A 21,772-nucleotide genomic window follows, 5' to 3' on the forward strand; every position below is an offset into this window, starting at 1 on the left:
ACCTTATGTTATCTCATTCAGCTATATATATGTGTGTGTGTGTGCGCGCGCGCGTGCGCGTGTGCGTGTATAAGCAACAGGAGTGCAGATTTAGTAACAGATGTTTAACTTGCACATCATATAATGAAAGACAGAATTTTAATCATGACAGATACCTGTTAATCCAAATGCAAGTTAATTCTCATGTCAAACTTATTTGAGAAATTTGAATGATATGATACATCAGTGTCACAAATAGAGAGTACTTGTACAAAATTCCTTATTCAATAGAGTGCAGAAGACTGCATGCGGCTTATTGTATCTTTACAAATGTGACTACAATCCATCAATCTATTTGTATATCACAGGTAGGCATCATGCCTATATGTACATCTATGTCTGTAGCAGCATTGACTGTTTCCTATTCAAACCATAACCGAGCAGAATGATGGGCACCAGGGCAATTTCATGGGGCGTGTGATTTTCTGCTTTTGGTTATTCAAAAACTTGACGACCTTTTATCGAAAAGTTTGACCCATAAAGCCAGAAGGCAGAAGCAAGATTTTTTTTTTCAAATTACAAAATCATGTAACAGATGAGAATTGCCAAACCTTTCCTGTTGCTTTCCTGGATCCATGCAATGATAATCCATTGTATCAGGTCCCATAGATGAAGCTGCCATATTGTTACTTCTAATATGGTTCCCATCAGAGATTTGAAAAGCATCAGTTTCATGACTTTGTAGTCCCAATGCAAGTGATACCTGGCTGCCAATTGCAAATCCACTTAACTCTGATATATCATATGAAAGAGCAGCAGGCATAAAACTATGATCAACATGTTGGTCATATGGGATATTCTTGTCCGGATAGGGGCTATGGTCACCTATGTTAGACCTTTGGTTGAGCTGGTGTTTTTTAATTCCAGAATCTGTAACATTGTCACCGATAGAATCGTTCTGTAGCACTGTTGTTGTAATAGTTTTATTCATTTCTATATCAGGAATGAGATCAGACTTTATGTTATGAACTTGCACTGGACAAGTAGTATCAGCAGCTGAAGAAGTCACACTGTCCTGAAAATCGTCTAGCCTATTCTCAGATGCCAAATGATTCTCTCCATTTGCTTTTTTACCATCATCTAGAGAAGATTTAGAGATTGCTTCTGAATCAGCAAATTCTTCTTTGTATATTTCCTCAACCATAGGCTTCCAAAGGCGCACCCGTGCATTTATGAACCAGTTTGCAACCTGATCCATATAAGAAATCATTAATCACCAAGGAAAGAGAGAGCTTCACCATTCATAGGGACTTTGAGTAATTATTCTAAAGAACAGTACATGCTTATCAAATGGGCAAGAGAATGAAGACACAAACTTGGAAAGAGACAACTCAAGGATGCATGATTGATGGCTACTTTCACACTGTGTACATATTGACACCCTTACACAAGTAAAACATATGAATGGTATATCAGGTAGATCAAAGATACCTGGTTTCTGGTCAAGCCGGTCTGCTTTGCTAGCATAATTTTCTCTGAATCACTAGGGTAGCTGTTGATACCCAAAACAGGAAATATTAGTTAAACAATCTATATGGTGCATAAGGACTACAATTGAGAAGACAGACAATCTTAAACATACGGATGAAGGAAATGCTCAAAAAGCCAGGCTCGAAGGATTGAAACAGAGCTCTCAGGAAGGCCCCTTTGAGGCCTCCAAGCATGTCGCATCACACCAAGCTGCTGAAGAGCCATCTGCTGTCTGAGTTGCTGATCAACATAGCGGAGACGTGGTATCCCTCCTTGACCATTTGGTGAAGTATCTTGCTCCCCCAGCTTTCTGCTTATTATTTCTACCTGGCCAGTAATTGCATCGCGCAAACTACGGAAGTGACGGGAAATTGTTTGGAGAGCAAGTGCTGTGTATGATTTAGCAGCCCCATGACCCGCAACCATGTCAAAAGATGACACCACAATTTGCATTTGATGGTAATACTGTTTGTATCTTCTGTCTACCTATAGTAAAAAGCATTAATAACCTCCCAAGCAGAGAAACTTCCATGCATCCAAGAAAGACGGCCATTCAAAGGCAAAAAGAGTTGACCTAACCCTTTAGGAGCTATTATCCAGTTCAAAGTTAATCAACATGAAATCCTTCATGCATCTTACAACTCCAATCACAGTTACCTCGTCATGTTTATTGCCAAATTAATCACTAAATATATCTCATCAGATTACAAAATCAAGAAACCATTAAAACCAAATAAATAGTACCACCAAATCAGCACAAATTGGGCTTACCTCGACCAACATGGACAAAAGCTTCGTCTTCTTGTTCTGCAACTCTTGTTGTTCTGCAGGAGACAGCTCAGGAGAGGAATTGGCAGTTGACTCGCTGGGGCCTGAAGACATACCACTTGATGTGGGAGGGATAGATTGGTTTTTGGATCTTCCATCCGCCTCCTCAGTGTCATCAAAACATTTGTTGGATTGACGCTGCTTCAGGGCCTTTCTAACACTGACCATTTCATCAAGCAGTTTTTGTGCTGCCTTGACGTATTTAGAGTTCAAGGTAGCAAGAGTATAACCTGAAGATGCATACATATAAGTATCATGAACATCGTTTTGGCTATCTAAGCCCTGCAGATTGCGGGATGCCTCTGTTTTTATAGGGTTATGGTTTCCTCCAGCAAAAGCAGACAAGCAGTCAGAATTTTTTAACCCCTTACTTGGACTACTTCCATCACCTTCATAGGATAATGCCCATTTTCCTGTCGCAGGAGGATGTGGACTTGACAATGAAGGCAAAAGTAGGTTCAGATTTTGATACTGAAATGATGGCACAGAAACTGCAGATTGCATCTCTGTGCCAAGACTTAAAGATAATCCTTGACTATGGAAATTCTGTTCACTATCTAGAATGCCAAGTTGCGCCCTTGAAACCACCTGGGAATCCCCATTAACATGGTTCCGTGCAGGATGATCGACTGCTGTGTTTAATTGTCCATCAATTGTTTGCAAATTCATTGTGTCAGTAGTAGGCGGAATGAACATCATCTCATTCCTATCTCCGACAGAGGAAAATTCAGCGCAATTGTGAAGAGACAAGGAGCTCCCTGATAAAAATTCTGAGTATGACCCAGGACCAGACGCTTGGTTAACATAAATTGTCATGTTACTATGATGAGATGGAAGTTCTGAATAAGAAGTAAGTTTCTGATCTCCAGGATGTGAACCTTGCAAGTTCTCTCGTTGGCTGCTTAAACTGGGGTAATAAGTAGCCATCACCTCCTTCCTCTCACTAAACTCAGGTCAAGTGCGCTGAGATTAATGAGAAAGCACCCACAGTGCTCCCCATAAACTGACCGATAACCAAAAATATTGCCCAACTGAAGGGTAATCACATAAAAAATCCTGCAACAAAAATTCTTTTTAGAAATCTTTCGAATTTTTGTGGATTAATGACATTTACAATTAGATTCTGTATCTTAAACTTCAGTTTATCCAGATTTCTTAAAAGGATTTATGAAATTTAATACACAAGATAATCCATTGAAAAAAAATATATCAGGAAATAATGCATGACAAATTCAGCTTTTCAAGATACGGAAAGTAGTATCCAGGGTGAAACTCACAGCTAAACATAAGGACCCACACAAAAACCACATCCTAACCCACTCCTCGCTCGCTTCCCAGGAAAAGGAAAAGAAAAGGATGAGTGATACGTTGAAATTAAAAAAAAAAAAAAAAAAGCTAGAAATTGTCAATAATTAATCCAGAACCCTAGTAGGCTAAAATAGAAAGTAAAAAGAACCCAACAGAAACATACAACAGTGCATAACCTTTAAGAAGTTCTTTTTACTAATGTGCTATTCGTCATAATAGAAGTTTAATGCTACATCAAAACCATGTCAAAAATTTGCATTCTTGTGCACAAGCCAGAAACTTTCAGAGGAAAAGTAATAGAATCCAGATATCTGGAAAAAGAAAAAAGAAGCTCAAAACAACTTAGAGCTAGCCATGACCATCCAGGTAACCCAGCTAAAACTAATCCCAGCTCTAATAATCACCATAAGCATTCAGCATCATTAAGACCCAAATCAGAAACACCCTTAAAACATAATAACAACATACTCACGGCAGCCAAAATCAAAAGGAAAAGAAAAAAAAAAGGATCTTGAAGGAAAGTTAGACACCTAATCCAGAATTCTCCACAACACAGAACCACACCATGCTTAAATCCCAAATTAAGTCACAGAACTCTCATATTTTAAGTTCTTTTGTAGCTTCCCGTGAGGTGAACTATGTAAACAATCAAACACGGACAGACAGCATGAGCAATCATCATAAATAATTCAGAGACAAAAGGCACATCAAAGAAGAAAGAATAAAATACCTCAAAACCCCAGAAATGATGCGCCTAGGATAGGGAACAGAAAGGGCTAGAAAACACAAAGACAAAATTTTTAAACACGAAAACTAATCCCAAGAGATACAGATACTATTTCCAAACATAAACAGAAGCAACCAACCTCCTTATCATTGGAACATTTACGCCAGCCCAATTAAAGGTAATATTTTTTTTAATGGACCAACAACAGGGTACAATATATATATTTTTTATTGAACAAGAGTAGAATAATTTAAGAATATTTGTCTGGTAATGATTCCAAGGTTTCTCACGTGTGACATAAAAACCCAAGCAAGGTACATGAAACTAGAAATGGTGGTTGTTTTGTTTGTTATTTATGGATATGGTTGTGTGATTTTCATTGCTTAAGAGAGTTCAAAACCTAACCACCAGTTGGTAGACCTATAACCAAACCTCCCTTAAGCTTACTTTTTAAAGCATACAAATGGCTTCTCTCTCCTCAGTTGGCCTAATCAGAATTGAGAAGCATCTAAATATTGTTTTTTTTTTTTTTTAACACGTACATCTCCCAGCCAGCAGTGGTATTCAGCTAAAATCTTTCGATAGAAAAAACTCGATTTTCAACTTTCTGAGTATATAAATAAAATCTGCTTGCTGTCTGAAATGCAGTCTATATATGCTGATCCAGCCCATTACCTGTCGGTTAGCAACCAAAATATATGTTTTTTTTTTTATCTTCAGCAACCAAAATATTTTGATTGGTTCTTTGTTTTTATTCTTAATTTTAATGTTTTTTTTGTGCTAGCTGTACTTGGGAGTAGTTGCGAGTGATTGATTCACGCGTTAACACGTGTCTGCTTTTACACGCAAGCCGCTGACGGTTGCTATAGTATTTCCAATTTGTTTTTCGTTTTCTCTAAATTTTTTTTATTGTACATATTATTTTATTTGTTTTTGGTACCATATATTATTTATTTTATTTTTAAAAATTAGGTAGCATTTGAATGGAAGTTGTTCGTTGTGACGTTTTGGTTTATTTTTTATACATTCAAAATTTTGTTATTTATATTTATAAATAGAATCTAAATTTCTAAAAAGTTAAAGATAGAGATGGCAAAATATCTCAATCTCCAAAATTGATTCAATTTAGATAACATACAATAAATTTTTCAATTTTTGATTGAGCTTCCGTGCAACAAAATTGGAAATAAAGCGAATATGTATAAATAGATTATCCATTATGAGTTGTATTTTAAAAATTCGTTTACTTTTGTTATTATTAATATGAGATTTTATTAAAATAAGTTGCATGATTTATTGAATTAGTTTTAAAAAATTTTCATTCAGTTAAAAATTGACTTAGAAAGTTTAAATAAGCAACTTGATTCAATTCAAATAGAGAAACTTATTTTTTATTATATGATCCAATACAAATATGAATTTTGAATATCTTGCCATTTTCATTGGTATTAATTAAAGGTGAACAAACGGTCAAACGGTGTCTAAAAATTAAAAACTAAATTTCTGGACACTGGACCGAACTTAACAGATATTAGTATTTGAAGTGGACCGAACTAATAAGTTCGGTTGATTTTAGTCAATTTTGTCGTATCGTTTGATTTTAAGCTCGATTGAATTTATATGTAACCGATTCGAACCAAACAAATTTTGATTCAAATCGATCAACCGGACAAATCAAACTCCCTTAGATAGGCTGACTGAAATGGGGTGGTCGGGTGGTTTTGCACACTTCCAGTATTAATGCAAGAAAATCGATTAGTATCTTAACTTAATAAACGGCCTAATGGCATGCCGTCACATTTTAGTTGACAACTAGAGATTCATTTGGTTAATCTCCGGACTTGCAGGGATTCTCTATTTGGCTAGTTTATACTTCACTGTATAGTTGCTTCTCATTGAAATGATCGACCTGAAGTAAAATAGTGCCTTCGTAATTTTTTTTTTCTGTTCGATGTAAACGGTTTTTCTCGATCGTGTTTTATAGTTACTGCTCAAAAACGTCGTCGCTTTTTCACCATTGGAAATGACAAGACCGACGACAAAGCAACAGCTCGTAGTGCTTGCCGTTTGCCCGCGCAGCCGTTTCTTCAACAAGTAAATGACATTTCCAAATAATCGTTTACTGGTACTGCAAAATGACCGACACCGACGACGCGCCAGTAGTTTGCCATTGCCAATTTCAATGAACAAGTCGTTTCACTAAAGCCTTCTTTAACGTTGTCGTTTTCTCGACCCGCTGGAAGCCACAAGGTGACGCCGGATGCCACAAGACGACTGTATAATCCTACGCGAGCCTTCCTGAAAAGCTGAGACAGTAGATAGATTGCCATTGTAATAGCATCATGATTGCTTGCCATTGTTCTCTAATTCGACCCTCGCCTCCTATTAACGAGAATTATTTACTTCGGAGTCCAAACCCTAACAAATTAAACTTCCCTTTCACTTTCACTTTCACTACACACAGTACAAAGTCGTTTAGACTCATCACCAGAGTTCTCCAAGAAGGTGTTGAAGTTGTATCCCCAGAGGATGTTTCTTTGCCAGGTCCAGTAATTGACACTAAAGAGGATAAAGAGGAGGTCCATGGCCTTGTCAATGGAGTCGCAGGCACCGTATCAGAGGGTACCTCAGTCTCTTCAACCAGAGTTAAGAAGAAGAAGATACAAGATGAGGATACCTTTGAGTATAGATACAAGATTCAAAATGGAAAAGAAGTTAGTTTTAGAATTTCTTCAAGCTGTTTTTAGTTTTTAATTAATGAAGTGGAAATTTCTATTAATGCAATCAAGGATGTGTCTGGGTTTTGATTTGCTGTTTATCTAGAAATACGTGTTAGCATGTGCAATTCTTTAGGGAACTCCAATGAAAGTGGTTTCACTTGTCTTCTCTAGGTATTCGAAGAAAAAGCCTATCTGGTCGGTGTTGAGCGAAAAGGTGAAGTGGATTCTTTTGGCATAGAGGAATCTCTGAAGGAAGTGGCTCAGCTTGCCGATACTGCTGGACTGATGGTTGTTGGCTCCACATATCAGAAGTAAGATAAATGTTTTTTTGTTGTTCTTTTTGGCTGGCATACTATTATCAGAACCATGAACCATGCACTATTTTATAGCTACCCGGTGTTCTAAAGCTGGTATAATTGGAAGAACTAAGAACGCCAAGACACCAAGGCCATAAAATGGAGCATTCTTCTTTAGAAAATTTTCTTAGCAGTTGGCTGGCAAGCTTCAATTACTCATTTTGTTATGCAGACTAGCTTCTCCAAACCCAAGGACATATATTGGGTCTGGGAAAGTTGCTGAAATTAAGAGCGCAATACATGCTTTGGATGTTGAGACTGTAATATTTGATGATGAACTTTCTCCTGGGTAAGTTTGTTACAAAATTATCAAATTTGACTAATGCTTTCTATTAGGTTGTTTTCATGTTGCTTCAAGTCTCTTCATGCATCACTTTTCCATGATTAATGTTTCTTCATTCAAATGCTAAAATTTTAGGCAACTGCGCAACTTGGAAAAGATTTTTGGCAGAGATGTTAGAGTTTGTGATCGCACTGCCCTTATCTTGGATATCTTTAACCAGCGAGCAGCAACACATGAAGCATCATTGCAGGCAGGATCATTGTTATATGCTTTTATTAAATATATCTACTAACACATACAAGTCAGAATTTTTTGAGGAGCTTGGATATCATCATCATACTCGTGTAACTCATTTACATTCACCCAATGTGGTCTTTCTAGGTTGCATTGGCACAAATGGAATACCAGTTACCACGTTTAACTAAGATGTGGACTCACCTTGAGCGCCAAGCAGGAGGGCAGGTGAAGGGTATGGGTGAAAAACAAATTGAAGTAGACAAGCGTATCTTACGCACTCAAGTATGTACCATTCTTCTGACTTTTAATATATAAGTCGCTTACTATTGAAAATCCCATTTTGTGCACAAGAATGAGACTTTTATGCTTTCTTTCAGAGCAAAGTTGTTAGTTGTGTGTAATATTTCCTCTGTCTTGTGGACATTATGGTTACTTCTGTTTGATTTTTATGCTGTTATTTAAATCAGTAGAAAAATGACGCAACTAGAACTTCCAACTCATTTTTCGTGCTAGATTGGCGTACTCAAAAAAGAGCTCGAAACTGTCAGAAAACATAGAAAGCAATACAGAAACAGGCGCACTTCAGTACCTGTCCCTGTAGTATCTCTGGTATGTAAAAACACACAAGACTCAAGAATTTTTACTTTATTTTAAAGTATAAGAATGCACTCTTTAGCAGTCACTGATCTCTTAGATGTACCATGAATCTTGCAATTTAGGTTGGCTACACAAATGCAGGAAAGAGCACACTTCTAAATCAATTGACTGGAGCTGATGTTCTTGCTGAAGATCGTTTATTTGCAACCCTTGATCCGACCACCAGAAGGGTTCAGGTCAGTTATACGTGAATAGAGAGAGAGAGAGAGAGAGAGAGAGAGAGAGAGAGAGGGTTTACTGACAACATGTTCATGATTTGTTTATCTTCTGCCCCTGAACAGTTATGTACTTGCAGAACTAGTCTTAGTAGATATATTTTCATTCTATGCAACTGCATATACTTGTCTTAGGATGGTATCTTCTTTTCAAATTCCAAAACTTTATAGAAATTTATGTACTAAATGGTTTCTGTGCAAGTTAGCTAACCAAGATTGGTTATAACAAGATACTCGTTTCATTTGGTTGCTGTCCAGATGAAGAATGGGAGTGAGTTTCTTCTCACAGATACTGTTGGTTTCATCCAGAAGTTGCCAACTACCCTGGTGAGGCCCTTTACTGCCTTAGAGATAAACCTTCCTTGTTAATCTCTCTCTCTTTTTTTTCTCCATGCACAGTTTTCTGTTCTTTGTATTTCTTGAATGAATTTAAACCAGATAGCCAAGTACCCAACCAACAAGTTCAGTTGATTGTGTCTAATAAGTGCTTCTTAATAGGTTGCCGCCTTCAGAGCAACATTGGAGGAGATAGCAGAATCATCACTTTTGGTTCATGTGGTAGATATCAGGTATAAAGTTGTAATTTATCAAACAGTGCATTAGATGTATTTGAGATGACTAATACTGTTGTCTTATTATGTGCTGCTCTGGAGTTCAGCCATCCACTAGCAGAGCAACAGATAGATGCAGTGGACAGAGTTCTGTCAGAACTGGACGTTTCTTCAATTCCTAAGTTGATGGTTTGGAACAAGGTATCTTACATATTTTCTTGATGATTTGGATCTGAAACTTGTGAATGAACCATTGAATTATGTATCACTTTCTTCTACTACAAATTGTGTTGTAATAATTTTGTCTCGATAGCCTTGTCATTTTTGTAGCTTAAATTTGCAAAGCAGAACCCACTAACTGATCCTAGTTTCCTTTGATTAGGTAGGTTTCTAATTTCTTTTTGTAGTTTCGTTATGCTTTCTGATCATTGTGGAGGAGAAATGAACCATTAAATAACAATTGATCTACACTCCACAAACTGGACACAGAATAACTCAATTTATTGACTGCGGCAATGATAAAGGCATATCACATGGAGTACCATGTTGCTCTGGTAATTAGTACTGTGAAAGTGATGAAATTATTGTTTCATGTGAGAAGTCTATTTCGTGAATGATATGCTCTTGCTTGCCAGTTCTCCGTTGTGTTGGTAGTTTTTGGTAATGTTGATGATTTAATTTACTTAAAACAGACCAAAGGTTTATCATGCAATGTTAACTTTGTGTTGATACTATCGTGCTGCTGCTTCTTATGGCAGGTTGATAGGGTTAACGATCCTTCTAAAATAAAATTGGAAGTAGATAAAAGACAAGATGTTGTTTGCATATCTGCTTTGAATGGTGATGGCTTACAAGAATTCTGCCTTTCAGTTCAGGAAAAACTGAAGGTATTATTTAGGCTCTAGTTTTGGGGGGAGTTCCTTAAAATATTTATTTTGCTTCATTTTTTATATATTTACTGGCATATTCATCTTCTTGATTACAGGATTCTATGGTATGGGTGGAAGCTTTAGTCCCATTTGAGAAAGGGGATCTTATTAGTACCATACACCAGGTTGGAATGGTGGAGAGAATTGTGAGTATTTGTCAAATCTTGGTTAATTTCATTTTCTTCCTGTTAGAGAGAACTGACATTTTATTGTTAATTTCTCATGCCTTTTTTAATAATGATAGGAATATATGGAGAATGGGACCTTGGTGAAGGCACATGTTCCTCTTCGTTTTGCAAGGCTGCTCACTCCTATGAGGCAGCTGTGTAAAGCTTAATTTCCTTGTATATGTGTTTATATCATTCTCGATCTTTATGTATATCTAACCGACAACAGGCCTTTCTTTACCTAGATTACGTTTAATAGAGAGACAAGAGACAGAGACGGAGAGAGAGCAGTGATCATTTGAGACAGCTCTCACGTTGATTTTTCCTCTGCATAAAGCGTTTGTTCATAGCATACATTCTCCAAAATGTAACTAAGTTTGGAAAGACTTGCATTACTTTGATCTGATATAATTATTTACTATTTACCATTTTCATATACATTATTCCTAAGCAATCTAGTTTATGTTGTTATGCTGGCTAATGAGCCCCGTTTATATGTTTAAATAAACATTTAAAATGAAAATGGCGGATTTAGTGGTTAATGCAAGTTAAGTTTATGACATAATGTAAACTGCCAAGTTTAGAGGAAGATGCCCAGAAAATGATCTTGGAGCAGGTGGTACCAGAAACACTCAACCAATTACACATGTAGGCATCTTCTTCATTACCAGAAGAGGTATAAAGACAAGAAGTTGACATGGTCTATCATCCATATTAGGTACCTTGGAAGGATTTGGAGGCAGGGTGGTTGGCTTCCTCATATAAATAGTAGGCTTTGCCAATTACCGAGTCCATAGATAAAGAGTACTTGCTTCAACATTTCCCCTTACTAATGGCTCTCTTGAAAGTTACTTTTGGCTTGACTGTGATAATGGTTTTCTTATCATGCAAACTCTCTATAGCTCACCCAGGTTTCTTTGGTTGGGGTGGCAAGGGCCCTAGTCCTACTGCTCTGTTTCCTCAATTTTATCAGTTCTCATGCCCTCAAGCAAATGACATAGTAATCTCTGTCCTAATCAAGGCTATTACGAAGGAGCCCCGGGCGGCTGCCACTTTGCTAAGGCTTCATTTCCATGATTGCTTTGTGCAGGTTTTCCAAACTTTGGTCTTATTTTGTATTACTTTACTTTATAATCAATATTTCCTTAAACAACTGAATTATTGATCACCAGGGCTGTGATGCATCAGTGTTGTTGGACGATAGTTCAACGATAGTGAGTGAAAAAAATTCAGGACCAAACAAGAACTCCCTTAGAGGATTTGAAGTGATTGATGAAATCAAGGCCAAGTTAGAAGAAGCATGCCCCCAAACTGTCTCTTGCGCTGATATTCTTGCCATGGCGGCTCGCGGCTCCACTGTATTAGTAAGCAAAAAAGCTCAAATTATACTCAACTACATTAACCTAAACAAGCAGTTTTCGTATCACTATGTTAACTTTATGTCTAATAAAGATTCGTTTGTTTGGTAACAGACTGGCGGACCAAATTGGGAGCTTCCACTTGGAAGGAGAGACTCAAAAACTGCGAGTCTCAGCGACTCAAACGCAAACATCCCGCCACCCAACTCCACTATCCAAAACCTGGTGACATTTTTCAAGCGTCAAGGCCTTAACAAGGCTGATCTTGTTGCACTCTCCGGTAAAAGATTGATTTTTGCAACGAACAAATTTATAACATGCAAAATGCAAGCATTTTCAGATCAGTGTGATTATGATAAGTTTGTATCTTGTAGGAGGACATACTATCGGGGTGGCAAGATGTGTGAGCTTCAAGCAAAGGCTATACAATCAAAATGGGAACAATCAACCAGACGAGACTCTAGAAAAAGCCTACTACTTGGGATTGAAGTCAGTGTGCCCAAAATCAGCCGGCGACAATAACATCTTCCCCTTGGATTTTGCCTCCCCACTTAAATTTGACAATACTTACTTCAAGCTCATTTTGCAGGGCAAAGGGCTTCTCACTTCAGATGAAGTGCTTTTCACAGGAAACTTTGGCAGCACTATGAAATTGGTTAAAACATATGCTGAAGACGTGACTCTGTTCTTTGACCAGTTTGCTAAGTCAATGGTTAAGATGGGTAGCATTAATCCTCTTACAGGTTTTAACGGTGAAGTTAGGAAGAATTGTCGCCATGTTAACTGAAAAAATAATTTAGTTACTATGTATCAGATTAGGTTTATTGTGTATCTCTTATGGTGAATCTGTGGTGTGACTTTATGGTAACTGAGAGTAAATTGGATGGTTGTCCTGGATAATTTTGTAACTAGCATTTTATTTTATTTTATGCTAATTTTAATTATTAATTAATAACTAAAATATGAGAAAATTGGAATGATCTTGTCGGAAGCCCGTTTTAGGCTCAGGCCCAATGCACATATCACCATAGGCCCAGCCAGATTATTTTATTTAAAAAAACCAGCTAAGCTTGTTCTTGTTCGTCAGTTATCGTCTTTCGCATCTTAAATACAGCATGGCAATGAATTACTGTCAGTCGAATCGTCGTCGACTTCGGATCGTAAACACTAATGTCAGATGCTAGTTAACATAAACTGGAAATCATAAACCCTAAAAAGTGAAACCGAATGGGAAAACAATCAACCGTGTCAATTACAGTGCACAAGAAGAGATGGCCACTAATGATTCTTGCGTTGTTCATTGTATCAACTTTAATGGTATTTTTCATGAGATCCGCCTTCGATTCATGTCACTCTACTACCAGCAGTACTAGTAACCGTTTGGAAGAAGCAAAAGAAGGTGCAAAAGGTCAAATTCACTCTACTTACTCTCAAACTGACAATGTAGCTACCAATCCTCTTGATTTCATGAAGTATAAGCTCGTTCTGCTTGTCTCCCACGAGCTTTCTCTTTCCGGTACTCTCCCTATGTTTCTTCCTGAACTGAATTTCGTTTCCTCATTGTTGTAAGGAAAAATAGGTTATGAATTTTGGATGTGCAGGCGGACCTTTGTTGTTGATGGAACTGGCGTTTTTGCTGAGAGGTGTCGGTGCCCAAGTTGTTTGGATGACTAACCAGAAACCAGCTGAACCTGATGAGGTGATCTACAGTTTGGAGCGTAAAATGTTAGACCGAGGAGTGCAGGTAATTTTTCTTAACTTTCTTTCCATTATTTGGTTTAAATTATTTTCTTTGGAACTGTCTACAAGCATTGAGAATAGGGACTTTCTAAAATTTAGTCACGAGCATTTGCTTTGATTATGAAAATTCCCCAGATACTTCTTTTAGTAATTGGATTATGGGTGTTTTTGTTTTTCATAAGATGAAGAAAATAAAGAAACCGTTTTTCCTCAGAATCCTGGTCAGTTTGTTTATGGTCTTCTTGATGGTGGATTTTATAGGTCTTCTCTGCGAAAGGTGAGAAAGCCATAGATATAGCCCTCAAGGCTGACTTGGTCGTTTTAAACACTGCTGTTGCTGGGAAGTGGCTGGATGCTGTTCTAAAGGAGAATGTTCAAAAAGTTCTACCGAAGGTTCTATGGTGGATTCATGAGATGCGGGGGCATTATTTCAAGCTAGAGTATGTTAAGCACCTCCCTTTTGTTGCAGGTGCTATGATTGATTCACATACAACAGCGGAGTACTGGAAGAACAGGACTAGAGAGCGGTTAGGGTATGCTTCTTATTTCTGTAAGTTTCTGTCTTACTGTGAATTAATCAATCCAGGTCTCTATTTCAGTAGGTTTTTTAATTAGTCTCTTTTGTTTTTTATGGATCTTTGAGTTGAATTTTGTTGCTTATGCCTTTAAACCTCATATAGCTTGTTTTGATTTGCAGAATTAGAATGCCTGCGACTTATGTTGTGCACCTTGGAAATAGCAAAGACCTCATGGAAGTGGCTGAAGATAGTGTTGCCAAACGGGTTCTCCGCGAACACGTTCGGGAATCTCTTGGAGTGAGAAACGATGATCTGCTATTTGCCATAATAAACAGTATGTTTCCCCTGTAAGACAAATTATTTCAACTGGGTCATTTTATAGGCTAATAGACTTCATATTGTTGCTGCACTTGTTTGCAAGTGCAGAAGATTTCCCTTTAATGAATCACTAAATAATGCTGGAGTGTTGCATTGTTTTTTATGGGTGCAATATCTATATTAGATTGTGTGCTGATCTATTTCTTCTATGAAAATGGATGCATTAATCCTTTTCTTTTTGGAAAAGGATTCTTGTTGATTTGATTTATTGTCAGCAATGATAAGGAAAGATGGCATTCTTCTGTAGACCTTGGATCTATTCATCTAAGAGAGAGAATATATCATAAGATAAGGTGAAATGTTGATATTCACAAATATAATTCTGCTAAATCATGAGTACCAGTCGCCTCTTGATAGCACAGGTAGTAGGGATTGTGTTGAATACATTTCTGCATCAATTGCTCTATTTAACTCCTTTATCAACCATTGAATCTCTCCAATATCTAATTTTGAAAATTTTGTTACCAACAACATTCCCTGAATAGTGTCTGTTCTGCTTACTGAACTTTGTTCATTTACAACTTTGAGTGCACAAATTTATATTTTATTTTATCAGATGCCAACAACTTCTTTACTGTGCAATGAATTTCTGATTTCTTCCGCATCCTCAGAAAGTGTTTGGTGCCTGTTAAGCGTTTGGTTGCTAGGCCATACTAGTAAAATCTTCTGATGGTGTTAGCAATTTTAACTTTCAGTTAGCAGCATTGTAGCTTAGTTTTTTATGCACATCTTTTATTTGTTCAGGATTAACACGTCATTGCAGGTGTTTCGCGTGGAAAAGGTCAGGACCTTTTTCTTCGTTCTTTTTATGAGAGTCTGCAACTGATCCAAGAGAAGAAACTGCTGGTTCCATCATTGCATGCAGTAGTTGTGGGAAGCGACATGAATGCTCAGACAAAGTTTGAAACAGAGCTGCGTAAATTTGTCCGGGAGGAGAAGAAGATTGAAGACCGCGTTCACTTCATAAATAAAACCCTGACAGTTGCTCCATATTTGGCCTCTATTGATGTTCTTGTTCAGAACTCTCAGGTAATTCTGTGTATTTAATGTCACTTTTATGGGAAGTAACATTGTGCTATTTATTTATATCCATGATTTTATCTTTTATTATTTATTTATTCTATGATTTATTCGCTCCTGGATACAATAATATACACAGAAACTGGAGACTGCTGTTACCATTAGTAATTAGAAATGTGATATTTTCTGTGACCAATTAATGAATTAATACATTAGAACTGACTAAAAAAATGTCTGATTATCCATTTACAACCCTAATAAGGTACCGCCTGGCCTATAAACTAAAGTTTCTGATCCTCTAGTATTCTTGTTACTGCTGCGTATATGGAAAAAGCTAGATATGATGTCAGCAGGTGAAAGAGTGGTGAATGCAATTTATTTGGAGGATGTTTATCCTCTGCCACCAGATGTCTTTGTTATTTTGGATGTAATGGAGATTTGGCTGCACTTTGTATTAATGCTTTTGTGCTGATTTTCTTTCATTTCATGATTTCTGCATATCAAACTTCCCATTTTTGTGAACTGTATCAATTTTGTTATATTATAGTCTCATTGCCGACATCTAAAGTTGTTATCCATGTGTAGGCCCGGGGAGAGTGCTTTGGAAGGATAACTATTGAAGCAATGGCCTTCCAACTGCCTGTGCTGGTAAGCCTTTTGGTCTAAGTAAAAACTCTGCGCTCCTACCATTTTTGCTAAATTCTTGGTCTGCTTTTCAGGGACTGTGCATGCAAATATAAATATGTACAAATTCTTTACCCCTTAACAATCGTTTTGCCTTAGAAATTGAAAGAAATGGTTATTCCTATATTCTGCTTCAGTTCAATTCCTTTTGGTTGAATACTTCAAAGAAAATGAGAAAGGAAAACAAAAGGAAGGGGATGGGAGGAGGGAAATTTTTGGTAACAAATCATGTCTGGAAATAATATATCTGGGGATAGTCTTTGGAAAGTAAGACTTCTAAGGTAGTTTGTTTGTCTCTTTTTTTTCCACTCCTCGAAAGTGTTGCTAAGCAAGTGTCATGAAAGAAAATTTCCTGCCACCTTTACTTTTAATGCAAAATGGGATTTTCAGGCTCAGCCTTAATAACCCAGATTCTTGCCCCTCAAAGATCGTATACATATGCTACATAGGTTTTATAGTTGTTCCATGAATGTGGTGGCATGCCATGTTTTGGATCATGACTTTCTATGTGTGAGAGAAGATATACACCAGTTGATTAATTTCCTTGTGTTTTCCTAATTAGATTTTTGTTTTTGTTTTGACAATCATCCAGGGGACTGCAGCTGGAGGAACCATGGAGATTGTTGTAAATGGGACAACAGGATTGTTGCATCCTGTCGGGAAAGAAGGTGTGAGTCCCCTTGCAAATAACATAGTTAAGTTGGCCACACATGTAGAGAGGAGGCTGACTATGGGGAAAAAAGGGTATGAGAGGGTGAAAGAGAGTTTCTTGGAACAACATATGTCACATAGAATAGCCTTGGTTCTAAAGGAAATATTGAAGAAATCGAAGTCTTAACTGCTTGTTGCAGTTTTTACTTTTTTATCTGTTGATTTCATGCTCTTTCTAGTTCGTTGGTCATCCAGGCAGCTGTTTTCCTCTCGACGATGAAGCTTATCCCCATCGTCTCACTGGTGGACCTTGGCTCCTGTCATTTTGCATTATATATGCATTGGTAAATAACATGATATAAAAGGTGGGTTTTCTTGTAACATTCACTTCATCTCTGTGGTCGGGTTGTAAATCTTACTGGATCTTAAAGAACAATCGGGGTCCTTTGCAAATTTTTTGTGTTTTTGAAAATAGATTGTAACAGTTTTAGTAACCATGTGCAAGTAATTATTTTATTATCCTTAAGCTTAAATTTACTTCCTAATTTTAATCGTTTTTGCAATGTATATTTTGCTTTCTAATTAATAAAAGATTGCTTCCTAATGAATTTAATTTTATTTTTATATTTCCTGGTTAATTTTGTTGACTCCTTAATTAACTAAACCTTCTTACTTATAAAATTCACTTTATCGTTTCTTATTGAATGCAAAAAAAATTATAAGCATATTTATATTTTATATAACAATGGTTCTATATTTATTTGTTATTTGATGTTAAGTAGCTTCATAAGTTTTTGGAATTTTTATTAAAATTATTCTATGATAATTCTTTAATTTTTTCTATTCATATTAAAATAAAATTTTCATAATATTTTACAAGTTACAATAATCAATTTAAATGCGGCAGTTATTTTTTCATTTTACTATAAAAAAATACGTTTTTTAATAATAAATTTAATTTGCATAAATAAATTTTATTAATACTTAAATGTATTAAGATATGTTAATGTAAACATATACACATGTACAAAAAACTATTAAAAATAATACTATTATTTCCATTTGGTTAATTTTGACGCTTTTCAATTTTTTTTATTTAGTTCAAAAAATTAAGATAGTATTAATTAATTGTGGAAGTTATAGTAATTATTATTATTATTATTATTATTATCACAAAGGAGGGGAATGCCCACAAATGACAAAAGAATAGCGTCAACTTAACAGCCTTGATACAACGATTTTAAATTTTAATCCTTCTTATTCCCAAAGAAACAATGCGATACGACTGCGTTTGGAGGACACGTGTGCGCTTACATATATAATACTATATATAATACGACGATTACAAACAGCTAACCCAATTCACAAGCCAGCAGCGAAATAAAGCGTGCCTTCCTTCGATAAAGAAACAGGGAAAATATCTTAGTGCCAAGAGCCGATTTCGATTTTGAAGAATGAGCACCGAAGGAGAGGATGCAGCAAGACGTCGTAATGCTGTTTCAGACTATCGCAAGAAGTTACTCCAACACAAGGAGTTGGAATCAAGAGTGAGAGCTGGTCAGTGGAAAAATTAACTATGATTGTCTCATGGATCTGATGTTGGCTTCATGGTTTTAAGCTTCTCAATTGCTATTCTTCAGTTTCTTTTTATATGGATTAAATAGATTAGGTTTTAGTCGCTCTAGATTTGTATGTGATATCGGGTTCAATATTAGTTCAGTTCCTAGAGTTTTAGGGTTTATTTGTACGAGAAAATAGGCCGATTGTAATTTTTTGGAGAAATCTTAATTAAATTGCATTTTTTTAAAAATTTATTTTTTATGTTTAGGTTAGTGGTTTCACCATGATGAACTAAGTGGAAGTTACTTTGATGCAGTTAGAGAGAATTTAAGATCTGCTAAGAAAGAGTTTAACAAAACAGAGGATGATTTGAAGTCTCTTCAAAGTGTTGGGCAGATCATTGGAGAAGTTCTTCGACCCCTTGACAATGAACGGTGTAAGTAGTCTTGAATCTTCTATTTTACCTCCATATGAATTTGTACTTGTATACATGCAATTTCTGGCTTTGTATGTTTCAAAATGTTGAGACTCGAGAGTAGTTTCTTAAAAAAGATACTTTTTCACTTTCGACTTACCTGTTTGCAATTTGTCCCTTACTGTTATAGTGAAAATTATATAGATGTTGCCTTTCATTCCTTCCAATGTATTGTTACCTCGTCCCCCTTGTTCCTTTGTTTGGTTCATGTCTCTAAGACCAAGTTGGTGATAGTAAAATAATGGTTGCTTGTATTTCTATAATGTTTCAGTGATTGTTAAAGCAAGCAGTGGCCCCAGGTATGTGGTTGGTTGCCGCAGCAAGGTCGATAAGGAAAAGCTGACTGCTGGAACTAGGGTGGTTCTTGATATGACAACACTCACAATCATGCGGTCTCTTCCACGTGAAGTAAGTTACTGTGGTTCTTTCTTTGAAGCATGATGAAATGCCAATGCATTTGCTTTTCTTCTAGCTGGTACATTCTGCATGATGTCTAATGTTCTGTCTGCCTTGGGCTGACAGGTAGATCCAGTTGTTTATAATATGCTGCATGAAGATCCCGGTAATGTGAGCTACTCAGCTGTGGGTGGTTTATCAGATCAAATCAGAGAATTGAGGGAATCTATTGAACTACCTCTTATGAACCCTGAGCTTTTCCTTAGAGTTGGGATTAAACCTCCCAAGGTGATTGATTATATGGCTTTTTTTTTGGCTTTCCTCTTTTCTTTTGTTGCATTAAATATACACATAATTATTTGGAGGTAGAGTGTCCCATTGCAATAACTTCAGAGTTCATCTCAAATCTGCACTTTTTGTTTCAGGGTGTCCTCCTTTATGGACCTCCTGGTACTGGAAAGACATTATTGGCTAGGGCTATTGCGAGTAACATAGATGCCAACTTTTTGAAGGTCAGTTTTTGTTTCATCTATTGGTCCTTTTTTCTTTAAAGGCTACTGCTCACAATTGGTTCCCTCGACTAAAATGTTCTTTTAATTTGGATGAAGGTTGTTTCAAGTGCCATTATTGACAAATACATTGGGGAAAGTGCTAGGTTAATACGAGAAATGTTTGGATATGCTCGCGATCACCAAGTAACTGTTTTGGAATTTGTGTTGAATTTGTCTTCAATGGAGTTCATACCTCCACTAATGTTGCTATGCTTTTGTTTGTCTAGCCTTGTATCATTTTCATGGATGAGATTGATGCAATTGGTGGACGCCGTTTTAGTGAAGGAACAAGTGCTGATCGTGAAATTCAAAGAACGCTGATGGAATTGCTTAATCAGCTAGATGGATTTGATCAGCTCGGGAAGGTACTGCCAGTTTCTAACTTATAATCCAGCCAGCATTCTTAATTACATTTGCATGAGCAAAAGCCTTGCTTTCTTTTCTGAAGGCTGTTCATGGAAGTGTGTACGGGATCTTTCTACTTGTGGTGATTTTGCATGCAAAATCTGGGGGTTGCTTAGGCTACATTATTCACAATCTTGCTTTCCAGGCAGTTAGGCACCTTTAGTTAATTTCTTTAGTACTCTAATGTTATTAGTTTGTTATGTTGGTTTGCATGAGATCAGAATTATGCAATTCGCAACTATATTTTCTTTATTACTTTTGCTTTTTGCGAAATCTGAATGTACTAAAAAGTAATTTTTAGGAAGCAAAAGGCAAAAGTTGAGCCAAATGATACATAGCTTAATGAATTCTTTTCATTGGGAGGGCACTTTTTTGCAATTTATTAGAATATTGAATCCTAATCCCCTGCTGAAAAACGTCTCCATGAGCCTTAAGAAACAGGATTTCTTACTGCAGAAATTGTCTACACAAATGATTCACAGATGCAAGTGTTGTTTCTGGTTATGGCTTGTTTCTTATTTGCATGTGTTAACTCTAGATCTTTCAGCAACAACTTTCATATCTTTCTCATTTAACTCTTTATGTAATTATTTTTGTTTTATGTATGTTTATATTTTTGTATGATAGGTTAAAATGATAATGGCAACCAACAGGCCTGATGTTCTTGATCCTGCACTTCTTCGTCCGGGACGATTAGACAGAAAGATAGAGATTCCATTGCCAAATGAACAATCAAGAATGGAAATTCTTAAAATTCATGCTGCTGGCATTGCCAAGCATGGAGAGATTGATTATGAGGCCGTTGTAAAACTTGCAGAGGTAAGCCAAAAACTGAATTTCTTTGCTTCATGCAATTAGTGACATTTTTTAATGATTGTTGCGACTATATCAGGGTTTTAATGGAGCTGACCTTCGCAATGTTTGCACGGAAGCTGGAATGTCAGCAATCCGTGCAGAACGTGATTATGTCATACATGAAGACTTCATGAAGGTAGTACCTATCTTTGAAACCAACTATAGATGTGATATTTCTTGGAGAATAATAAGAACAAGAAAATAAGAAAATGAGTATATATATATTTTTTGCCTTTTTACAACTTATACTCTGCATTATGTGCTTTAGTCTTATACTTTTCTAATACTGCAGGCTGTAAGGAAGCTTAATGAGGCAAAGAAACTAGAGTCGAGTGCACATTACAATGCTGATTTTGGGAAGGACTAGAAAAGTACTTGCTTCTTCTTGCCATGGATTCTGGGGCAGTGCATATATTTCAATATATATTGCCTTTATCTTCACTTTAGCCATGTAGTAACATGTTATTACGGTTTACAAACTTACAAATTATGCATTTTACTCTTGAAGTTTTCAATTATTGCTCCTCATGTCTCTTACCTCTTGGAAAATGAATTTCATTTGTTTCTAAATTGAATATCTGCTGTTCTTCATATAACTCTTCGTGGCTAGTTTCCAATTACCTTTGGATGATGGTTTTGAACCATTTCCAAGTACCCTTATTTTATTTATTTATTTATTTGGTCATCCTCTTCT

The 21,772-nt window shown here is 36.5% G+C and overlaps 5 protein-coding genes across 8 annotated transcripts; 4 read left to right on the plus strand and 1 right to left on the minus strand.

The window, feature by feature from the left end:
- Window positions 1-158: 158 nt before the first annotated feature.
- Window positions 159-4,877, minus strand: LOC105633852 (BEL1-like homeodomain protein 3). 4 transcript variants are annotated; one of them, XM_012216547.4, is made up of 6 exons: window positions 4,512-4,877; window positions 4,376-4,421; window positions 2,281-3,393; window positions 1,622-1,995; window positions 1,471-1,531; window positions 159-1,228 (listed from the first exon to the last, which is right to left on the minus strand). In XM_012216547.4, exons 3-6 carry the CDS (start codon window positions 3,262-3,264, stop codon window positions 551-553), a joined length of 2,097 nt encoding a protein of 698 aa, XP_012071937.1. In that variant the 5' UTR covers window positions 3,265-3,393; window positions 4,376-4,421; window positions 4,512-4,877; the 3' UTR covers window positions 159-550. The 4 variants fall into 4 exon arrangements, with proteins under 4 accessions (XP_012071937.1, XP_020534803.1, XP_012071936.1 ...); XM_020679144.3 differs by lacking the exon at window positions 4,376-4,421; XM_012216546.4 differs by having other exon boundaries at window positions 4,376-4,877.
- Window positions 4,878-6,440: 1,563 nt separating this feature from the next.
- LOC105633851 (GTP-binding protein, HflX) lies at window positions 6,441-10,925 on the plus strand. Its single transcript, XM_012216545.4, has 13 exons — window positions 6,441-7,086; window positions 7,264-7,403; window positions 7,621-7,737; window positions 7,867-7,981; window positions 8,113-8,250; window positions 8,482-8,577; window positions 8,688-8,801; window positions 9,099-9,167; window positions 9,339-9,409; window positions 9,499-9,592; window positions 10,150-10,278; window positions 10,377-10,466; window positions 10,565-10,925. The coding sequence occupies exons 1-13, from the start codon at window positions 6,715-6,717 to the stop codon at window positions 10,655-10,657; spliced, it is 1,638 nt and encodes a 545-aa protein (XP_012071935.1). The 5' UTR covers window positions 6,441-6,714; the 3' UTR covers window positions 10,658-10,925.
- Window positions 10,926-11,073: 148 nt separating this feature from the next.
- LOC105633850 (Peroxidase superfamily protein) lies at window positions 11,074-12,745 on the plus strand. The gene is made up of 4 exons (XM_012216544.4): window positions 11,074-11,577; window positions 11,660-11,851; window positions 11,960-12,125; window positions 12,220-12,745. Exons 1-4 carry the CDS (start codon window positions 11,320-11,322, stop codon window positions 12,630-12,632), a joined length of 1,029 nt encoding a protein of 342 aa, XP_012071934.1. The 5' UTR covers window positions 11,074-11,319; the 3' UTR covers window positions 12,633-12,745.
- Window positions 12,746-12,917: 172 nt separating this feature from the next.
- Window positions 12,918-17,369, plus strand: LOC105633849 (UDP-Glycosyltransferase superfamily protein). The gene is made up of 7 exons (XM_012216541.4): window positions 12,918-13,361; window positions 13,447-13,589; window positions 13,847-14,118; window positions 14,283-14,437; window positions 15,245-15,510; window positions 16,087-16,149; window positions 16,778-17,369. The coding sequence occupies exons 1-7, from the start codon at window positions 13,073-13,075 to the stop codon at window positions 17,021-17,023; spliced, it is 1,434 nt and encodes a 477-aa protein (XP_012071931.1). The 5' UTR covers window positions 12,918-13,072; the 3' UTR covers window positions 17,024-17,369.
- Window positions 17,370-18,183: 814 nt separating this feature from the next.
- LOC105633848 (AAA-type ATPase family protein) lies at window positions 18,184-21,648 on the plus strand. The gene is made up of 10 exons (XM_012216540.4): window positions 18,184-18,393; window positions 18,713-18,832; window positions 19,143-19,279; window positions 19,394-19,555; window positions 19,693-19,779; window positions 19,876-19,962; window positions 20,046-20,183; window positions 20,851-21,042; window positions 21,116-21,214; window positions 21,371-21,648. Exons 1-10 carry the CDS (start codon window positions 18,291-18,293, stop codon window positions 21,443-21,445), a joined length of 1,200 nt encoding a protein of 399 aa, XP_012071930.1. The 5' UTR covers window positions 18,184-18,290; the 3' UTR covers window positions 21,446-21,648.
- The last annotated feature ends 124 nt before the right edge of the window (window positions 21,649-21,772 follow it).

Source organism: Jatropha curcas, chromosome 9 (genome assembly GCF_041381405.1).
Source record: "Jatropha curcas cultivar XTBG-Jc1 chromosome 9, XTBG_Jcur_1.0, whole genome shotgun sequence".
Taxonomy (NCBI): Eukaryota; Viridiplantae; Streptophyta; class Magnoliopsida; order Malpighiales; family Euphorbiaceae; genus Jatropha; species Jatropha curcas.